Source organism: Esox lucius, chromosome 25 (assembly GCF_011004845.1).
Source record: "Esox lucius isolate fEsoLuc1 chromosome 25, fEsoLuc1.pri, whole genome shotgun sequence".
Taxonomy (NCBI): Eukaryota; Metazoa; Chordata; class Actinopteri; order Esociformes; family Esocidae; genus Esox; species Esox lucius.
This window is the reverse complement of record NC_047593.1, coordinates 11,713,006-11,732,277: the sequence shown is the minus strand read 5'-3', so window position 1 is coordinate 11,732,277 and position 19,272 is coordinate 11,713,006. Positions and strand designations below refer to the sequence as shown.

Below are 19,272 nucleotides of genomic sequence, written 5' to 3'. Positions count from 1 at the left end.
TGAATAAACGACACATTTCATTAATTCATTTTATTTATATTTTTAAAACAGTATGACAGACTACTTAGCTTAATATCAGTCTGATAGTAAATACATATTCAATAGGGTTAAGAGGCAAATGGAAATTAACTGAATCATTTTTAATTACGTTCATTCACAACAGCACCTATACAAATTCATAAGGAAGTTTAAAATCTTTAAGATCTTCAATCTCTGGTCTGGATGTGTGCTGAGGAAAACCGCTCTGGGTATAAAGGTTTCAGTTTTGCCTCTGGATGCTGATTTCATGTCAGTTCTGTATTTCGGGCAGCCCAACATCCTGCGGCCTGCCGCCAGTGTGGACAAGGAGGTGCCTCTTCATGTGTCCGGACTGGGTGAAGCACTTCCCGCAGAAGACGCAGTGGAACGGCTTTTCCCCGGTATGAACCCTCTCGTGCATCTTCAGCTGGTGGCTGTGTGAGAAGCGCTTGGCGCAGTGGCTGCAGCCATATGGCTTCTCGCCCGTGTGCACCCTCATGTGTCTCCGCAGGTACGCCGGCTGGGGGAAGGGCTTTCCGCAGAGGTTGCACCGGAGCTGCCGCTTGGCCGAGCGAGACGTCAGCTGCTGCAGCGGCTTCTCCAGGCCCTTCGACGATGAAGCCAAGGCTCGGTTAAAATTTGGCGTCGGCGCTTGCCCTCTATGGCCAACCTGGTGGACAGTAACTCTTGGGGATGGGAAGCTGTTTCGACTGGACAGTCCGTTGAAATCGGGGAACTTGGTCCTCGATCCTACAGTTCGGCCTTGCTCTGCGGTCTGAGTGTCAGAGGGACCCTTTGTCTGTCCAGAGTTCATTCCCACTCCTCGGCTGTTCAAAAGATGCCGGCCCTCTGAACAGAGTTCTCCAGAGGTTGCGTCTTGCCCAATTATACTCCACCCTGTACTCATGTCTGCCTCTACTTTAATGGGAACCGAGTCCACGAGTACCACATCAGGGACCCAGTCCAGAGAACCCGAAGTGGGTATGCAGACCCCAGGGTCACCTGGCTCCCCTAGCCTCTCTTGGTGTGCAGACGGCTTCAACGAATCTGGCCCAGAATTGTAAGGATCTTTCACAGTTCGGCGGTCACTCTCCTGGCCCCCCGCCCACTGAGACAGGCTGTATGGTAACGGTTGATTATCAGTTTCCCAGTTCACACACTCAGCAACCTGCGGGTCCTGTCTTGCTCTGTACTGTGACGTTTGATGCTGGAATGTCGGGTTTTCGGGTTCTATGCCCAGTGCAGTGTCAGAGGTTTTGCATCCGTTTCCTTGCTGGTCTATAAGCTTGGTGGTTTCAGTTGATGAAGAAGCACCTGGCTCTAACACAATAATGTTATCTGTTCTCTCCTCGACTGGCTGGACAGTCACTGAAATAGGGCAATATGAAGCACAGAATCAGCGTCCTAACAGTGACAAATTATTCTTCCTAGACTTTTTTATGCTACAATAATGACTGAAGGGTTAAATCAACAGTGAAAGTTGCATATATTTGATAAATTGCTCACAATACCTTCTGTTCTGCTAGTGTCCAGCTTCTCTGTTTTGATAAGAGGTGCCTCTTGTACATCTTCCATCTGTGTTTTGTATATATTGGAAACATTTCGTTAGAATACAATAATTCTATTGTAAATTTTAATAATTTGAAATACGCGGGGGGAAATATTAATTCCACCATTACTAACCTGCATTCCCCTATCCTGGTTGGTGACTTCCTGGGTAAAGTGGCCACCTTCACTGTCGGTAAAACGATTCTCCGCTGAATCAGAAAAAAAACCTTATTAAACGTTAACACACTATTCGTTATTTTAAATGTAGTGCAAACAAGAAACAAACACCTACAATATCCATGTCCGCCAGTCGACTTTCCTTCCAGGCTTTCCTTTGCCCTGGCAACATGATCGTTGTCCACGCGCCTGTGAACCGTGCGTCGTAGGGCTCCAAATCTCTCAGCGCTTCGTCGGGAATTCTGGAATTTTGTCAAGAGCAGCTTCCTCCGAAGGTTGTCGATTTCTTTCTGGCTGTTACTGATTTCCAAACGTAACGTAGCATAACCGTCATCTACAAGTTTGCATATTTCTGCAACGGCTGTATTCGCCAAAACCTCAACGATGGAGGCCAACTGAGCATGAAAGGCAACGGTGTTGGACATGTCCTTGGCAATTGAAACTATATGTAATAAACCTATGAATACTAATTTGCATTGCAGTGTTAAGTCAAACTGTTTAGACTTCCCACAAACTGCAGCTAGCTAGCTATTTCTTGTTTTTGTTCTAAAAACAATGTCGCGTACATCCTGAATAGTTTTTCAAAATAAAGGTTGGTTCAACTCGATACGTGTTATTAATAACACTGCCACCTACAGTATTATCTTGTAGTTGCTCTTAAAAAAAAACATCTAAAGATTCTCCTCAGAAAATAATCGCTTTACTGTGTAACGTGTCGTACCTTCAGTTAGAAAATCCACCTGCCTTGTTACATGCTTTCACTATTTTTCGAGCTCTTAACATCTGCATTTGAATAAAACAAATTATATCTCCAGGTAATAAACTGCCCTGTAATTTGACTGACATACCGTAAAAGATAACATCAAGCATCAAATTAGTAACGCACATAAGCTATGTACACACAAGATATTGTACCAATACATGCAAAATGGGCTACATACACATTGGATGGCCAACAGAATAATGTACACCGCATCTTATTTTTCACATTATTTTAATTCCAACACTAATGACAGAAAATAGTACCTACTTTATAGGAGGCTTTTCCGATACTATCTCCTACATCGATTACAAATAACTTCTGCCCACACATCCTAACAGAACCGGTTGCATGTATGACAGCTCGAGCCCACCTCAGCATCATTACAGGATAAAGATCTGGGCTTTGACTCAGGCATTCCATTTGTCTTTGTCTTTATTTCCGTTCTGTCGAAAAATACAAATATTTGCAGCAGGGTAGCATTGTTAAGAGTGCCGAATCCCTAAGCCCGCAAGGTAAAAAATCAGTACCTGAGCATGGCAGTTTACCCTAATTGCTCCTGGGTTGTCATTAAAAATGACTGCTCTCAATCATACTCACCTGGTATAACTTATCTGTTCAGAGCAGATGCCTGTTCAGCACTCAGGGGTTGTCTAACAAACTTCAGTAGTACATTCCTACATGTTTTTGATAGGTTCTTTGTGGCCTTGTCTGCAGGCACTGACATGTAACACAGGTAGTTTCAGTTGGCTCTTGGGTTAAATTAGATTGGACTGTCAGGCTATCCTAGACGGTGATCTAAAATGATCTCCATTTATTAATTATCCTTTGGACAGTGCCATGACGTACCTCCAAGTATTTGGATTTCTTTCACAACAAGGAATGAGCGTTTACATTTATGTTCACTGTATATAATGTTTACAAATGGTTATTTAAGAGAGTAATTTATTCATTAAGATGACCTCTGTCAGCAGTACTGAAATACTGACATCCAAAAAGGTGGGAAAAAAATAGCATAGCGACACAGTAAGTACACTAAAACGGTGACCTGTTTTGGTTGTTGAGCACAACGGTTGTTAATAACATTTGAAGCCACCCATTGTGAGACACTAAAGCATGATGAAATGAAGAATGGATCTCCCCCTTAGCCCCCTTATTGCAAGAACAATGTGCACTGTCCTCTGAAGCCTCTGCTTCACAACTGGTTGTAACCCAACTTGGTTTACAACCAGTGAAGTATTAGACAGTGAATCACAGCAATGACAATGCCACTGAACAAGGTAACAGTCTGAAAAAACATACATTTTCAGATTTTCCTGAGTATTGACCAAACAACTAAAAGCCTTTGTGGTACTTTGTGTCATCTCATAAAATGTTTTGAATCATCGTTCAGTCATCTATAACCAAAATGTACGGTCCTCTCTTTTCAGTTACTGCCGGGATTCAGGATCAGATCTCTGTAAACGAAACACAGGACAGGACTAAATATTTTTAGACACACAACAGAATACATGGAATATAAATTCTATGTGAATAATCTGAAGCATATACACTGAACAAAATTATAAACAAAACACTTTTGTTTTTGCCCCCATTTATCATGAGCTGATCTCAAAGATCTAAGACTTTCTCTATGTACACAAAAGGCCAATTTCTCTCAAATATTTTTCACAAATCTGTCTCAATCTGTGTTAGTGAGCACTTCTTTGCCGAGATAATCCATCCACCTCACAGGTGTGGCATATCAAGATGCTGATTAGACAGCATGATTATTGCACAGGTGTGCCTTAGGCTGGCCACAATAAAAGGCCACTCTAAAATGTGCACTTCCATCACACAGCACAATGCCACAGATGTTGCAAGTTCTGAGGGAGAGTGCAATTGGCATGCTGACTGCATGAATGTCCACCAGAGCTAGTGCCCGTGAACTGAATGTTAATTTCTCTACCATAAGCCGTCTCCAAAGGTGTTTCAGAGAATTTGGCAGTACATCCAACCGGCCTCACAACCGCAGACCACATGTAACCACACCAGCCCAGGACCTCCACATCCAGCATCTTCACCTCCAAGATCGTCTGAGACCAGCCACCCGGACTGCTGCTGCAACAATCGGTTTGCATAACCACAATCTCTGCACATAACTATCAGAAACCGTCTCAGGGAAGCTCATCTGCATGCACGTCGTCCTCATCGGGGTCTCGACCTGACTGCAGTTCGTCATTGTAACCAACTTGAGTAGACAAATGCTCACATTCGATGGCGTCTGGCACTTTGGAGGTGTTCTCTTCACGGATGAATCCCGGTTTTCACTGTACAGGGCAGATGGCAGACAGTGTGTATAGGGTCATGTGGGTGAGTGGTTTGCTGATGTCAACGTTGTGGATCGAGTAGCCCATGGTGGCGGTGGGGTTATGGTATGGGCAGGCGTGTGTTATGGACAACAAACTCAGGTACATTTTATTGATGGCATTTTGAATGCACAGAGATACCGTGACGAGATCCTGAGGCCCATTATTGTGCCTTTCATCCACGATCATCACCTCATGTTGCAGCATGATAATGCACGGCCCCATGTTGCAAGGATCTGTACACAATTCCTGGAAGCTGAAAACATCCCAGTTCTTGCATGGCCAGCATACTCACCGGACATGTCACCCATTGAGCATGTTTGGGATGCTCTGGATCGGCATATATGACAGCGTGTTCCAGGTCCTGCCAATATCCAGCAACTTCGCACAGCCATTGAAGAGGAGTGGACCAACACAGTCCACAATCTGATCAACTCTATATGAAGGAGATGTGTTGCACTGCGTGAGGCAAATGGTGGTCACACCAGATACTGACTGGTTTTCGGATCCCCCCCAATATAGTGAAACTGCACATTTTAGAGTGGCCTTTTATTGTGGCCAGCCTAAGGCACACCTGTGCAAAAATCATGCTGTCTAATCAGCATCTTGATACGCCACACCTGTGAGGTGGATGGATTATCTCGGCAAAGGGAAAGTGCTCACTAACACAGATTTAGACTGATTTGTGAACAATATTGGAGAGAAACAGGCCTTTTGTGTACATAGAGAAAGTCTTAGATCTTTGAGTTCAGCTCATGATAAATGGGGGCAAAAATAAGTTTTGCGTTTGTAATTTTGTTCAGTGTAGAAAACAGACAACATTTGAAAGCACTTGTGAGCAGTGTTGACATACAAGTTGCTTTATCTAGAACAGTTTATGGTACATGGTATGATGTATAAAAATCGGTCTCCCCAAAATATTGCCAGTGTCCCATAGACATTCAGACTTTAGTAGTCGTGTTTTCTAACCTTCCCCGAGGAGTACTTTGTAATGATTTCATTTCTCAAGATGGTGTGAAAGGTCCTACAAACAAGAGACAGGTTCCAGTAGGCTCTCTTTCCATCCACACGCAACACATCCCGGAAGATCCACAGCAGTGACTCTAAAGGCAGCTACAAAGAGAGAATCGATTCAATACTGTTTTAGTTGCCTATTTGGATAGACTGTTTGTCATTGAACAATCTGCTAACTAAGCAGTGGCGTTATTCAAAATACTGAATCATTTTCAGTAGCATCATACACAGAACTAAACATAAAAGACAAACAGGTTTCAAATGCTGCAATTTGGAAAGCTGCGACATGAGAATTGAAGTCCTGTACTGACCTCCAGGAGATGAGGTTTCCCCAGGCCATGGTACCTGTGAGGATTCTGGTAATACAGGAAAGACATTAGCGAGTGGCTCGCGTCAAAAGTACTGGCGCAAGTCCTCAACTGTGTAGACTAGTTAAACCATAGATTCCAATGGACTGAATGAATCATACGGAATACTGATTTAAGGAGTTCTAATTATATTAATTCCACGTAACTGCCATGTGAATAGGCAAGGGTTTTCCTAGGCTACGGGAGATGGAAGGTGTAAAGAATAGTTCAAGAGATTTCAATGAAGCGGTCTGTACACACAAGCTTCAGTGCCCTACCATTCCGACCTGCACGGTCTCGCCTTTGAAGTGCTGCGACACCAGGTCCGTCTCCAAAGACAGGCACGCGCTGGCGTCCGAGAAGCTGATGCCTTGCTCTCCTCCCACACCGATGTCCAGGAACAGGTCGGTGGTGCCCTCCTCTCTGCACCTCTCTCGCCCCCCTGTGACCTGTGTGTCGGCACGAGCGGAGCAGAGCACTGAGCTCTCGACCACCAAGAGGCCTTGCTCCCCGAGGTACCTATCCAGGCTTTCCTGGAAGTCCAATGGCGTCACGTGGACTCTGTGCTTCCGCTTCATGTGCTTCTTGAAGTTCTTTTTGTTCAGCCGGATGCCACAGAGGTCGCACTGGACTCGGGTCGGGCGGCGCCAGGGAGGCACGTCCGTCCTGGTGTTGGCCAGGTACCTCCTCAAGGCCTCCTCGTTCTCTTCGGCGACGTACTCGGCGTGGTGCTTCCGTCTCATGTGCACCTTGAAGTTCTTCCTGTTCAGGATGATGCCGCAATGGTTGCACTGGATCTGCACGGGAACCGGGTCCCTTTGAAGAGGCTTCTGTCCCTTTGTCCGCTCCGTCTCAATCAGCGGGGTCGGCGGGCCGCTGTACACTTCAGGGGACAAGGGTTCGGAGTCCAGGTTTGAGGGACGAGCGACAAGACCGTGATCGGTGGAATTTGTTGTTTTTTCAGTCTGAGTTGGGTCTCTAGTTAGAGTTTCAGGAGCGACTGATGAGCTCTGCGGGTCCAAAGGTCCTGGGCTTGTCCTTTCGGGAACGTCGGATGAGATTGGTTCGACGACTGGCGTGGATGTTGTCGGGGTGAGAGCACTCTGGGCCGGAGAACGCGGTTCCTGGAGTTGCATGGTGGCAGAGGTTTGAGCTTCCACACGGGCAGTCCGGGTGTGCTTTCTGCAAGCTTTTAAGTGTTTTATGAATAAGTCTTTTCTGCTTATTAAATGGTCACAATAAGTGCAGTGGTAATGAGGTCTGTCTCTGCACGTCAGTTTGCAGTTGTATACAACGTACTCTGAAAGGGAAGGATGGACAAGGAAGAACTACAGTATTAGATAGTGACTTTGAAACGTCAAAATCCTTCAATTATAATCGAAAATATATTTATGTTGTCGTGGTCGCTGTTCATACACCTAAACCGAATAATTGAAACAAGGAATTATCGATTAGACAGCTTAAGCCATTTCTGTAATGCTAGGCTTTTCTAAGTTCCCCCTCACCGTCGTTCTGAACAGCACTTCTGAGGTGGCTCTGTATGTGAGGGATGACTCTGTGGAACTCATTGGGTTTGAATGCAGATGGTTGGCAGAAAGGGCAGTGGTAGAGGGAACAGCATGTGGTGCATGGCTTTATCTTGGGAGTTTCCCCAACCCTGAAACTGGTAATATGTCGCTGTACAAAACACACGAAAAAAGAAAGAAGCAAGTAATGAAGAGGCAATGGTCAGTCAATACAGTGAAGCTCAAATTCTCCCACCATACAGAAACACTTATTGCATACATAGAAACAACGATGCTTTACACATTAACATATCAGAAAGCTATGTCTAGCCCAGACAAAATGTTTCTGAAACCTAAAAACCTGAACCATGTTTATTACCTTTCTGGGTTTGTCACAGGAACCGATGGACCCGGTCTTTTCGATGCAGCTGCCAAAGGGGCGAGGAGCAAATGCAGTGGGAGAATATGTCGGTGTGGGGGACCCAGCCTTACCAGTTGGTGCTGTGGACACTGCTCTCCACAGAGAATGCTGATTACCAGAGACACCCTCCACCTTAAAATCCTTCCCTGTAAAAGAGGGGGGGGGGGGTTGAAATAGAGTTCTGTCCAACTCCCCCCTACTCCCTTTAGAACTAGCCCGGAAACATGCCGCCGAGGTTATTTTAGCAATATGTGACACATTCTTGGTGGCTTGGTGTGCCAAATCAAGTGTGCTTGGAAGGCAAATCAAGTGTGCTTGGAAGGCAAATCAAGTGTGCTTGGAAGGCAAATCAAGTGACAGATCAGCTGCCTTGTATTTAGACCCTCTCTAAGTGGACTAAGTCACTGTCCCGAGTCCGACTATGTTGTTTGAGATCAAGTGTTTTGTACTGTATTAAAGAAATTATTTATTTTCAATCAAATTTATTTATAAAGCCCTTTTTACATCAGCAGTTGACACAAAGTGCTTTTACAAAACACATTTTCAACTTTCATATAAAGATACACTCAAAATCTGTAAACAGCCACTTACAAACCAGTTGTTAAGCTTACCATCTTCATCTTCCACGATATCCACAGCATCGGCATTGGTCGCGCGTGAATCGCAAGGACTAGTGAGAGACGTCAGCTGCCGGCCACTCATCGACCTGTTCTTCGACTCTGCAAGGTTGAGTTTCTCCTCCAGCATTTTGATTTGCTCCTTACTTTGAAAGACTTCTACGCGTAACGCTCCATAGCAATCCTCCACTAACTTGCAAATCTCTGTTACTGCAGAGCAGGCTAGCATGTCCATGACTGAGCTGATACGTTCATGCAAAAGACGCGTTTTAGACATGTTAAAATGTATTTTTGTGTAACCTCTCACTAATATTGTCGGTATAGTATTTTAACAACTTTCAATGTTTCCAATACAAGTTTTTGTTATCAACGTATACAAAAAATAGCAACACATATAAGAATAGTTGGTTTTGTGGCTATTAATGTTCCGCCATCTTTCCAAACAGCGTCCACTCGGCGCGTGCGCGTATCCGTTCGGAAAGATACTAAGAAAATTAGGCAGCGCCACCTAAACCATGGAGAAAAATCCTCGAGGGTTATAACAAGTTCAATAGTAACAACGTGGTACGCATTTTATTATAAGTCTTCTTCTTCTTCTGTGGGGTTTAACGGCGGTTGGCATCCAACGCTATTGGTACATTACTGCCACCTACTGTAAAGGAGTGTGTGTCAGCTTCAGGGAGGACCTAAATTCTCCCTGCCAACCCAGTTTCTCTAAGGAACACAAACAGACACCTAACCACTGTAATTGTATTATATGTTCATCTATGATCTGTACTTAAACACATCGCGGAGTGCCTGGACACAGAGTTTTGCTGTGACATATTGGCAATATATAACATACATCTGAGATGCCTAGTTGCTTAAATATAAACCAGTTACCAGTGCAAAAGTAAAAATGATGTCATATCTGTGTTATATGGTCTCTTACAAACATTTTGGTTGGAATCCTAAATGCTGATTGGTTGATTGCCATGGTGTATGAAACCCGATGTGAGCGTATAACAAGGGTATGATATCACAACCGTTGACCTGTAACTGTTTTATACGAGCAATAGGGCATCTCAACGAGTTTGTGATGTACTACCAATACATCATGGCTAAGCACTGTGCTCAGCCACTCCATGGGGAAGTGGGAATTTACCAGCTACGCTGGCAGATCCACATTCTCCTCCCTAATTTTATTGTGAATAAAGAGGAATCTCATGACTTTTCTGTGTCATCTCCAGTCTTTTTTTGCCCCTTTATATGCTGTCAACCAAAAGCACCATATCTTATGTTTTCTTATTGATCCTTTCCTGGCCCAGAGGAGATTGTAGACAATACTGCCAAATTTTAGTAAGTACCAGCCCACACTAGTCATACAATACTTAAACGTTTATTAGATGAAACCATTTAGAAAGCGTACAATAAAGTAAAAGCATGATTGCATTTGAAATGGCAGCACCTCTGCCATTTGAGAAACACATACAGTGAGTAGTAACAGAAATCACTTTTCAAGGCCTTTACAAAACAGGTGTCGAGCAGGTAACATCTTCATGTGGTAAATGGTCTGTGGTTGACTGGATTAACCATAAAATGTCATCTTGACTAACAGCGATAGTTGTTCACACAGATGAATGGAAGTTGTGTGCCACATCCTGAGTTCTTCCAGCCCAGGCCCGCTACAAAAAGAAAAACAAGGGTAAACGTAGACATTTATCTGCCATATTTAACCTTATAACTACCTGTTTGAGGCTTGAATATTTTTTTTAGATAACGTGAATATATTATAAAAAGCAACACATACTAAAACACAATCCCCTTATCACCACCAATTATGTCAATTATTTTGACTAGACTGTCGAAAAAGTATATTGTTTTTATATTTATGTGGTAACATTGACAACATTTGGGCTGATCAAAGGTATTCCTCTGGCGTCAAACTCACATCGGTCAGCAGTCAGAAGGTTAACCAGTCCTTCAGTTCTGTTATCAGGCTATCTGTCTCTACTCTTTTGGTAACATCTGAAGGTTCATGTCTTACCTGTGGACTGCAGGTACATGCAGGAGCTGGCAGTTGGAGAGCTCTGGGTGTGCCAGTTGGTATAGTACATTCCTGAACGGTCAATCCACAGCCAAGATCCCTGAGTTTTAAGAAATAGTAACAGGACTTAGCTACAGCTACACTACTGACCCATACCTCTTACAGATCTGATATCATACCTCACTGTATGTAGACAATATAAGGACAGAAGCTATGTATGCATAGGGCCCAGAACCTTTCCTGGCCATGGGATCTGAAGAGAAAACTATCGGACCCCTCAGGACAACACAGCATAACTATCGGACCCCTCAGGACAACACTGCATATGAAATATCTCTGGTATTGGCTGTGCTGTGATGCACTCTGTGTTCATTGTGATTTCTCTCACCTGCAGGTAGAATCCACCGATCCAGGCAGATGCTTTGTTGGCTGTTCTTGTTATCTGTTGCAGGTAACGGTACTCAGAGGATGAGCCAGTGGAGGCCAGACTGGCCCCAAGTTCATTACAGTGTTTCTGAAAGAGGTGAGGGATGAGACGCGCACACACCCGAATATTGTTATGCCGGCACATGGGGGGGGGGGGGGTCCTTCATAGTGACATTAAGTACACACAGACATTTGCTGTTTAAACACTGAATCTCCATCAAGACTAGAAACAAAAAAAACAGTTGCATTACCTCAGCATCGAACCAGGTCAATGGAGTGTTCACAAATATATAACACTTTGATTGGTAGCTGAACCATCCGTCAGGGCAGAACATGCGCACTTTTATGTAGACAAGGAAGAAAAGGAAAAAATGACTTGATATGGTATTTTATACTGACAGGAATATGAACTTAACTTCTGACATAACATCATTAATGATGAAGAGTCAATATACCACTTCTTGGAGCCAACTCTTCAACATCTTGAGACTGTACTTCCTCCTCTGAAAAACCTAACAATACAGTAGTAACAAAAGTATATCACTATTTTCCCACAGAGAAGTCTCTATGACACACATTTCTAGATATAAAACGTTTATTTTTCATAGCTATAGTATTTAATGGGGGACCGGTAGTGTGACCAATTGACAAAACATATTTATCATTTATCGGGAAAACAGCACATTAGACATTGATGCTGCTTGATTTAAGCCCATAAAGAAGAACTGACCTGTGGTATCACCCAGGTTATTCTCTGGTGCAGGAGTCTCAACAGGATCTTGTGTAGAAACACGGAACAGGGAAAATAATTACTGAATAAACAGAATATTGTTCTCCAGAAATATTAAATAACCATGAACTGCCATGTCCCTTTTGCATGGAACGTTAAAACAGGGGACCCCTCTGTGGTCACTGAAGATTCCACGGCACGGAGGAGGCCTGTTAGCTCAAGTGTCTTGACTATATTACCTGCTGCTTTAGCTTTAGCTGGGAGGGCAACACACATAAGTGCAATGATGGTCAGAACCTTCATGGTTGTGAAGCTGTTTTTCTGGAAAAAAAGCAGAGAATGCAAATCCCTCATTACAGTCATTACAGTTTATAACTAGAGTACGGTATTTCTCTACGTCGATTATAAATAAAGCTAAAGGTTCATTACCTAAGTGACTATTTTAAAAAACTGAAAAAAGAAGACAAAAACAAGCCAAATGAATAGAACTGAAGGTAATGAGAAACACTGTACAACTTACAGTACCTGCAGTAAGGAAAATATCAACAGTTTCTCTTCCTCAGGTTGGCCAAAGAATCAAAGAAGTGATTAGTAGAGATTCCTAGCCTATTTATATGCTGTTCTGTCCTGCATATGTTCACTGACTTATGTGCTACAGTATTAAGTGACGAAATAGCATTGGACTTTGAATCAGTAGGTAAATACTTTAGGTAAACCATCTGGATTATAATTCAAATAAAACATGAATTTCTTCCTTGAAGGTGTGTTCCAGTAAGTAATGGTAAAATTAACGAGATAAGGAAGTGAAGTAATGGATAATCAATAAGGAAATGCATCAAACATTCTCTGCAATATTATTTTACTGTAACAAACAAGATTGCTATGTCCAATCACTACATTTGTATTTGCAATATTTTATTGTCAGACATTTCTTGAAATGTATGACAATAAATGTACATCTACATTGACAATCCACAAGCACTAACAACATGAGGAAAGATAAAAATGGGTCACTCTGTCAACACAATCATAACAGCAGTAAAATCTGACTACACAATACAACAATCTTAGTAAATATATGTATACAATGTAAAGTCAAATATATACAGTGGGGCAAAAAAATATTTAGTCAGCCACCAATTGTGCAAGTTCTCCCACTTAAAAAGATGAGAGAGGCCTGTAATTTTCATCATAGGTACACTTCAACTATGAGCGACAAAATGAGAAAAAAAAAACAGAAAATCACATTGTAGGATATTTTATGAATTTATTGGTAAATTCCTCTGTAAAATTAGTATTTGGTCACCTACAAACAAGCAAGATTTCTGGCTCTCACAGACCTGTAACAACTTCTTTAAGAGGCTCCTCTGTCCTCCACTTGTTACCTGTATTAATGGCACCTGTTTGAACTTGTTATCAGTATAAAAGACACCTGTCCACAACCTCAAACAGTCACACTCCAAACTCCACTATGGCCAAGACCACAGAGCTGTCAAAGGACACCAGAAACAAAATAATATACCTGCACCAGGCTGGGAAGACTGAATCTGCAATAGGTTAGCAGGTGTGAAAAAAAATCAACTGAGGGAGCAATTATAAGAAAATGGAAGAAGCTGGGACCAAAGTAACAAAGGCTACCATCAGTAACACACTACGCCGCCAGGGACTCAAATCCTGCAGTGCCAGATGTGTCCCCCTGCTTAAGCCAGTACATGTCCAGGCCCATCTGAAATTTACTAGAGAGCATTTGGATGGTCCAGAAGAGGATTGGGAGAATGTCAAATGGTCAGATGAAATCAAAATAGAACTTTTGGTAAAAATCCTAACTTGTCGTGTTTGGAGGAGAAAGAATGCTGAGTTGCATCCAAAGAACACCATACCTACTGTGAAGCATGGGGGTGCAAACATCATGCTTTGGGGCTGTTTTTCTGCAAAGGGACCAGGACGACTGATCCGTGTAAAGGAAAGAATGAATGGGGCCATGTATCGTGACATTTTTAGTGAAAACCTCCTTCCATCAGCAAGGGCATTGAAGATGAAACATGGCTGGGTCTTTCAGCATGACAATAATCCCAAACACACCGCCTGGGCAACGAAGGAGTGGCTTCGTAAGAAGCATTTCAAGGTCCTGGAGTGGCCTAGCCAGTCACCAGATCTCAACCCCATAGAAAATCTTTGGAGGGAGTTGAAAGTCTGTGTTGCCCAGCGACAGCCCCAAAACCCTGCTCTAGAGGAGATATGCATGGAGGAATGGGCCAAAATACCAGCAACAGAGTGCGAAAACCTTGTGAAGACTTACAGAAAACGTTTGACCTCTGTCATTGCCAACAAAGGGTATATAACAAAGTATTGAGATTAACTTTTGTTATTGACCAAATACTTATTTTCCACCATAATTTACCAATAAATGTGATTTTCGGGATTTCTTTTTCTCATTTTGTCACTCATAGTTGAAGTGTACCTATAATGAAATTTACAGGTCTCTCATCTTTTTAAGTGGGAGAACTTGCACAATTGGTGGCTGACTAAATACTTTTTTGCCCCACTGTATTTTTTTTATATCTAGGTATATTATATCGAAACACACTCAAAAGCATCCTTAACTCTCATTTTCAGCAGATGAAACCCAATTTATGATCACATTTAAATCTGTCAAATGAGTTGCTGTGTTTGGATGTTTTGGATCAAAGTCTTGCTGCACTGTCCAATGTGTTTGGAGGGATTTGCTTGTTCTTTTCTTTACCTTTATCCAGAACTCCGCAGGCCCTTTTATATCCATTTCAGACAGGTGAATTTGGATTTCCTGTTTTTATTCTGGTTTGCACCTTCCAGTGTCAACTGTAGTTCTGCTGGTTAAGTCTTCTGCAAATGACAAACATACGCAGGTGGTATGTTTGTAGGGACTGTATTCATGTTACAAGAAAGCAGTGTGTGTATCATCAATTAATCAAGGTCAGACAGATGAACACAATAAGGAAAAGGTTAATATTTCACAATCGTTTACCAGAACACAACTTTAAACAGGGTGTGTGACTTTCTGTAAAATTAATACGTGATTCATTTGAATTGATAACCTGTTTTTTTAATTTTATTGAGGGTATTGACGCAAAGTCAAGTGTCAAAGTCCAGTCCTGTGTATAGCATGTGCATCAGTAAAAACATTGCAGCAAGGAACGGTATATAAACAACATGGAAATCTTCACTCATCAGTCAATTTCTGGCCTGCTTGTGTCAACTCTAATTTACCTAATACAAATTTAACAGGTAAAGATCCTACAGCGTTTGTTACCTGGTGTCTACAACTTAACATTTCTTTCAGTGTCTCAGTTCTGAATTACTCTGGCTTTACGTTGGTGATGAACATTAATCTTACATTTCAAGAATAGCTCAGGTTCGGTAAATAACGTGGTCTTGACTGTTCAACGTGTTTTCTTCCCATTCCTCCAGGCATTTCCCGTCACCACCGCCATGAAGGTTCTGCTCATCGTAGCATTACTATGTGTTGCCCACTCTAAGGCGGCAGCAGGTAAGACAACAGCAGACAGACACATGTCCACAGTCAACAACGTTACTAATACGAAACGTGGTCATTCACTGATACCGAACACTGACTTACATTTTTCCGTTTGAAGTTCCTGTGGGGAGTGAGGCTGTGGCAGCAGACGCTCCGAAAGGTGTCCCAGGTTTGTAGACCTGGTTCTGAGACTAATGATACAATACTGAGTGAAACTTCCCCCAGCCGTCATATACTTTAAAGACACCCCGTTTACAATAAATGTTCCTGTTTCGTGTTTCTACAGAAGAGGCTGTAAAGTTTGAGGTTCAAGCTCTAGAGGGGAACCTGAATGACTCAGGTTAGTTCTTCCACACAGGCTTTAACCAAGCTCAAGTGTCTATTTTGTGCTACTTTCTTGACGTTTTACAATTTAGAGAGTATATTTGAGACTTCTGTGAGACATTTGTGCAGAACTACCCTTTACCGATAAAGTAATACCTGGTAAAACATCTATATTGAATCTATATCTCATTCTCTGTGATTTCCTTGTGGTCACTGATATTTGTCTCTATTTATTTATTTTGCTATCTTTTTAGAAGCAGAGATCGAGGATGCAGGACCTCAAGGTAGTGACTCTTTATGATTCATTAATTAAATTCATAAACATCACTTTTACCTCTGCCTCCATCTTGTAACACCTGATTCACAATGAAAGACACGCTTACAGTAGGAGATGGGGCAAAGAAAAAAAGAATGACTAGAATACATTTTCATATTTTATATTATGAGTTGTCTTCACAACAGTACGCATGTTCTGCCCGGACGGATGGTTCAACTATGAGTCCAAGTGTTATATATTTGTGAACACTCCTCTCAGCTGGTTCGAAGCTGAGGTAAAGACTTTTCAATTAAAAAAATCTAAAATGTATTGATATGACAGCAAACTCAGCACTGTCAAAATGTCTGTTTGTGTAAAAACCTAAACAATGTCACTGTTGGGAATCTTTAGTTTTTTTCATGTGCCGGCGTAACAATATTCGGGTGTGTGCGCGTCTCATCCCTCACCTCTTTCAGAAACACTGTAATGAATTTGGGGCCAGTCTGGCCTCCACTGGCTCCTCCTCTGAGTACCGTTACCTGCAACAGATAACAAGAACAGCCAACAGAGCATCTGCCTGGATCGGTGGATTCTACCTGCAGGTGAGAGAAATCACAATGAACACGGAGTGCTTCACAGCACAGCCAATATCAGAGATATTTCTGATGCCGTGTTGTCCTGAGGGGTCCAATAGTTTTCTCTATAGATCCCATGGCCAGGAAAGGTTCTGGGCCCTATGCATACTGTAGATATATTGATTGTATAATATAGTGAACTGTTGTAAGCTGTTGTAAGCAATGAAGCAAAATATTAGGTGTTTGTAACATAAGCTGAAACTGATGGTGCAAGTAGGAGAACAGGAAACCCTGTTCAAGCGGAACAGAAGTGTTGACTTCAACAATACATAGCTTCTGTCCTTATATTGTCTTCATGCAGTGTGGTATGTTATCATATCTGTAAGTTGTATGGGTCAGTAGTGTAGCTGTAGCTAAGTCCTGTTACTGTTTCTTATATCTCAGGGATCTTGGCTGTGGATCGACCGTTCAGGAATGTACTATACCAACTGGCACACCCAGAGCTCTCCAGCCAGCTGCTCCTGCATGTACTTGCAGTCCACGGGTAAGACATGAACCTTCAGAGGTTACCTGAAGAGTAATGACAGAGCCAGGTTCCAGAACTGAAGGACTGGTTAAATGATGGCAGATCTAATTACTACTTTTTGTGTTTTCCTTTCGTAGTGGGCCAAGGCTGGCGAAACGCTGCATGTGGGGCAGGCTACCCATTCATCTGTGTGAAAAATTATCGCTGTTAGTCAAGATTATGTATTGTCTGTCACACACATCAGCCACACATAATTCAGTTAATTAAGATATTTTTCTAATAAATGCACAACGTTTTTCGATATTTATTAAATATATACCATATATTGACTTAGATTATGATCTAAATAAGTAGTACTACAAATATCAGAGGGAAAGTTGGTATGAGTAAAATAATTTTAAACTTTTAAAAGAATTGAAAGCAGTTGGCTCGACACTTCTCACTGTTTTAAATGTTTTTAGTCATTTTAAATAATTACTTGCTTAAGAGCCAAATGTTATTCAGTTTCAAATGTAATTTCCTCTTTGTACTGTAAGTACTATATTAGTTTCTTTGAGATTTTTTTTTTTTTCTTCATTTATTTATTTTTACAAAAAGAAAAAACCAGACAGACCAGGGGGATAAATATTTTTATGAGGTACTTTTATATCTTATTTATCTTTCTGGGCAGTGTCAATGTTGTGCAAGTGTCTGGCCTCACTGGTCAAATGATTACCCCATTGAAATTGCCAAGCTCCTTCAGAAATGTTGCTTTTAAAAAGTAACCACACCCTCATGTTGTTCAAGACCTGTCAAGTTTACCTCAGCAATTACTAGTAGCTATAGTACTTTTGATAACTATAAAAAAAAAAATTCTCCAGTTAAAGATAATTCAGATTTATGTTCTGATTAAGTAATGTCTGTGAGTTTTCACCAGTACTGTACTTCACTCTTCTGCAACTGTGGTTAGCCTACTGTACTGTAGTACTGTAGCTATTATTATTGGCAGTAACCTTGAGTGCTTTCAGTCTTATAATCTTTTTTCAAAATTAGCAATTTTTCTATTTAGAAATGTTGCAATCATTGATGTTAACTTTTCAAACTACAGCAATGTACTTTTGGTTTTTCTAATCTAGCAATTTTCCAATTTAGTAACATAGGTTTGGCTGAAGCTTAATTTAAGGGGTAATCCAGCCCAATCCACCAACATTACAAATAAATGTTTTATTATTATATACAACCAAAGATATATGCTTTGTCAACATTTCTTAGTTAAAAGGAGATCAAGTACAACTCTGTTTCCAGAAAAATTTGGAATGCTGCATAAAATGCAAATAAAAACAGAATGCAATGATGTGCAAATCATTTATCCCGGTATTTAATTGAAAATAGTACAAAGACATCAAATCAAATGTTGAGACTGAGAAATGTTATTGTCTTTGCAAAAGTACATGCCCATTTTAAATTTGATGTCAGCAATATGTTGCAAAAAGGTTGACGGGCATGTTTACCACTGTGTTCACCTTTTCTTTTAACAATAAGCATTTGAACTGAGGAGACCAACTCCTGTAGTTTTGAAAGTGAAATGTATTCCCATTCTTGCTTAAAGTAGAATTTCAGCTGCTCTACAGTTAGGGGTATTTGTTGTCGTATTTTTCATTTCATAACACACCAAATGTTTTCAATGGGTGACAGGTCTGGACTGCAGGCAGGCCAGTTTAGCCCCAAGACTCTTTTACTACAGAGCCATGCTGTTGTAATACGCACTGATGCACAAGTCACCCATGCCATGTGCACTAATGCACCCACATACCTACACGGATCCTGGCTTTTGAACTGGGCGCTGATAACAAGCTGGATGGTCCCTCTCCATTTTAACCTGGAGGATGTGGTGTCCATGATTCCCAAAAATAATTTCCAATTTTGATGTCAGACCACAGTCCTTCCGATAGACCCATCCTCTCAGGAATAATCTTTTAATACCCAATCATGTAACTCACCTGTTGCCAATTGACCTAATTAGTTGTGTGATATTCCACATAGCTGAATATTTTTGCATTACACAACTTTTCCAGCCCCAACTTTTTTGAAGCATGCTGATGGCATCAAATTCAAAGCAGGCATAATTTTTCAAGAAACAATAAAATGTCTCAGTTCTAAC

The 19,272-nt window shown here is 41.7% G+C and overlaps 4 protein-coding genes across 9 annotated transcripts; 1 reads left to right on the top strand and 3 right to left on the bottom strand.

Annotated features, from left to right (window-relative positions):
- Positions 1-15: 15 nt before the first annotated feature.
- On the bottom strand, positions 16-2,486 carry LOC105021036 (zinc finger and SCAN domain-containing protein 22-like). Its single transcript, XM_010888474.4, has 4 exons — positions 1,859-2,486; positions 1,702-1,775; positions 1,530-1,593; positions 16-1,386 (listed from the first exon to the last, which is right to left on the bottom strand). Exons 1-4 carry the CDS (start codon positions 2,166-2,168, stop codon positions 290-292), a joined length of 1,545 nt encoding a protein of 514 aa, XP_010886776.2. The 5' UTR covers positions 2,169-2,486; the 3' UTR covers positions 16-289.
- On the bottom strand, positions 1,956-9,314 carry LOC105021035. Of its 2 annotated transcripts, none has more exons than XM_010888473.3 (8): positions 8,750-9,314; positions 8,097-8,284; positions 7,718-7,889; positions 6,491-7,512; positions 6,177-6,221; positions 5,821-5,964; positions 2,774-3,960; positions 1,956-2,043 (listed from the first exon to the last, which is right to left on the bottom strand). In XM_010888473.3, exons 1-7 carry the CDS (start codon positions 9,030-9,032, stop codon positions 3,934-3,936), a joined length of 1,881 nt encoding a protein of 626 aa, XP_010886775.1. In that variant the 5' UTR covers positions 9,033-9,314; the 3' UTR covers positions 1,956-2,043; positions 2,774-3,933. The 2 variants fall into 2 exon arrangements, with proteins under 2 accessions (XP_010886775.1, XP_019899426.2); XM_020043867.3 differs by having other exon boundaries at positions 8,210-8,284; positions 8,750-8,884.
- An 803-nt stretch (positions 9,315-10,117) lies between these two features.
- Positions 10,118-14,849, bottom strand: LOC105021037 (struthiocalcin-1-like). 4 transcript variants are annotated; one of them, XM_010888475.5, is made up of 8 exons: positions 14,681-14,849; positions 12,177-12,258; positions 11,938-11,985; positions 11,663-11,719; positions 11,459-11,547; positions 11,170-11,295; positions 10,782-10,881; positions 10,118-10,419 (listed from the first exon to the last, which is right to left on the bottom strand). In XM_010888475.5, exons 1-8 carry the CDS (start codon positions 14,714-14,716, stop codon positions 10,346-10,348), a joined length of 612 nt encoding a protein of 203 aa, XP_010886777.2. In that variant the 5' UTR covers positions 14,717-14,849; the 3' UTR covers positions 10,118-10,345. The 4 variants fall into 4 exon arrangements, with proteins under 4 accessions (XP_010886777.2, XP_010886780.2, XP_010886779.2 ...); XM_010888478.5 differs by lacking the exon at positions 14,681-14,849 and adding an exon at positions 12,458-12,586; XM_010888477.5 differs by lacking the exon at positions 14,681-14,849 and adding an exon at positions 12,463-12,586.
- A 247-nt stretch (positions 14,850-15,096) lies between these two features.
- Positions 15,097-18,473, top strand: LOC105021049 (ladderlectin). 2 transcript variants are annotated; one of them, XM_029118487.2, is made up of 9 exons: positions 15,097-15,201; positions 15,385-15,463; positions 15,570-15,620; positions 15,738-15,791; positions 16,030-16,059; positions 16,238-16,326; positions 16,508-16,633; positions 17,051-17,150; positions 17,270-18,473. In XM_029118487.2, the coding sequence occupies exons 2-9, from the start codon at positions 15,406-15,408 to the stop codon at positions 17,341-17,343; spliced, it is 582 nt and encodes a 193-aa protein (XP_028974320.2). In that variant the 5' UTR covers positions 15,097-15,201; positions 15,385-15,405; the 3' UTR covers positions 17,344-18,473. The 2 variants fall into 2 exon arrangements, with proteins under 2 accessions (XP_028974320.2, XP_028974319.2); XM_029118486.2 differs by having other exon boundaries at positions 16,223-16,326.
- The last annotated feature ends 799 nt before the right edge of the window (positions 18,474-19,272 follow it).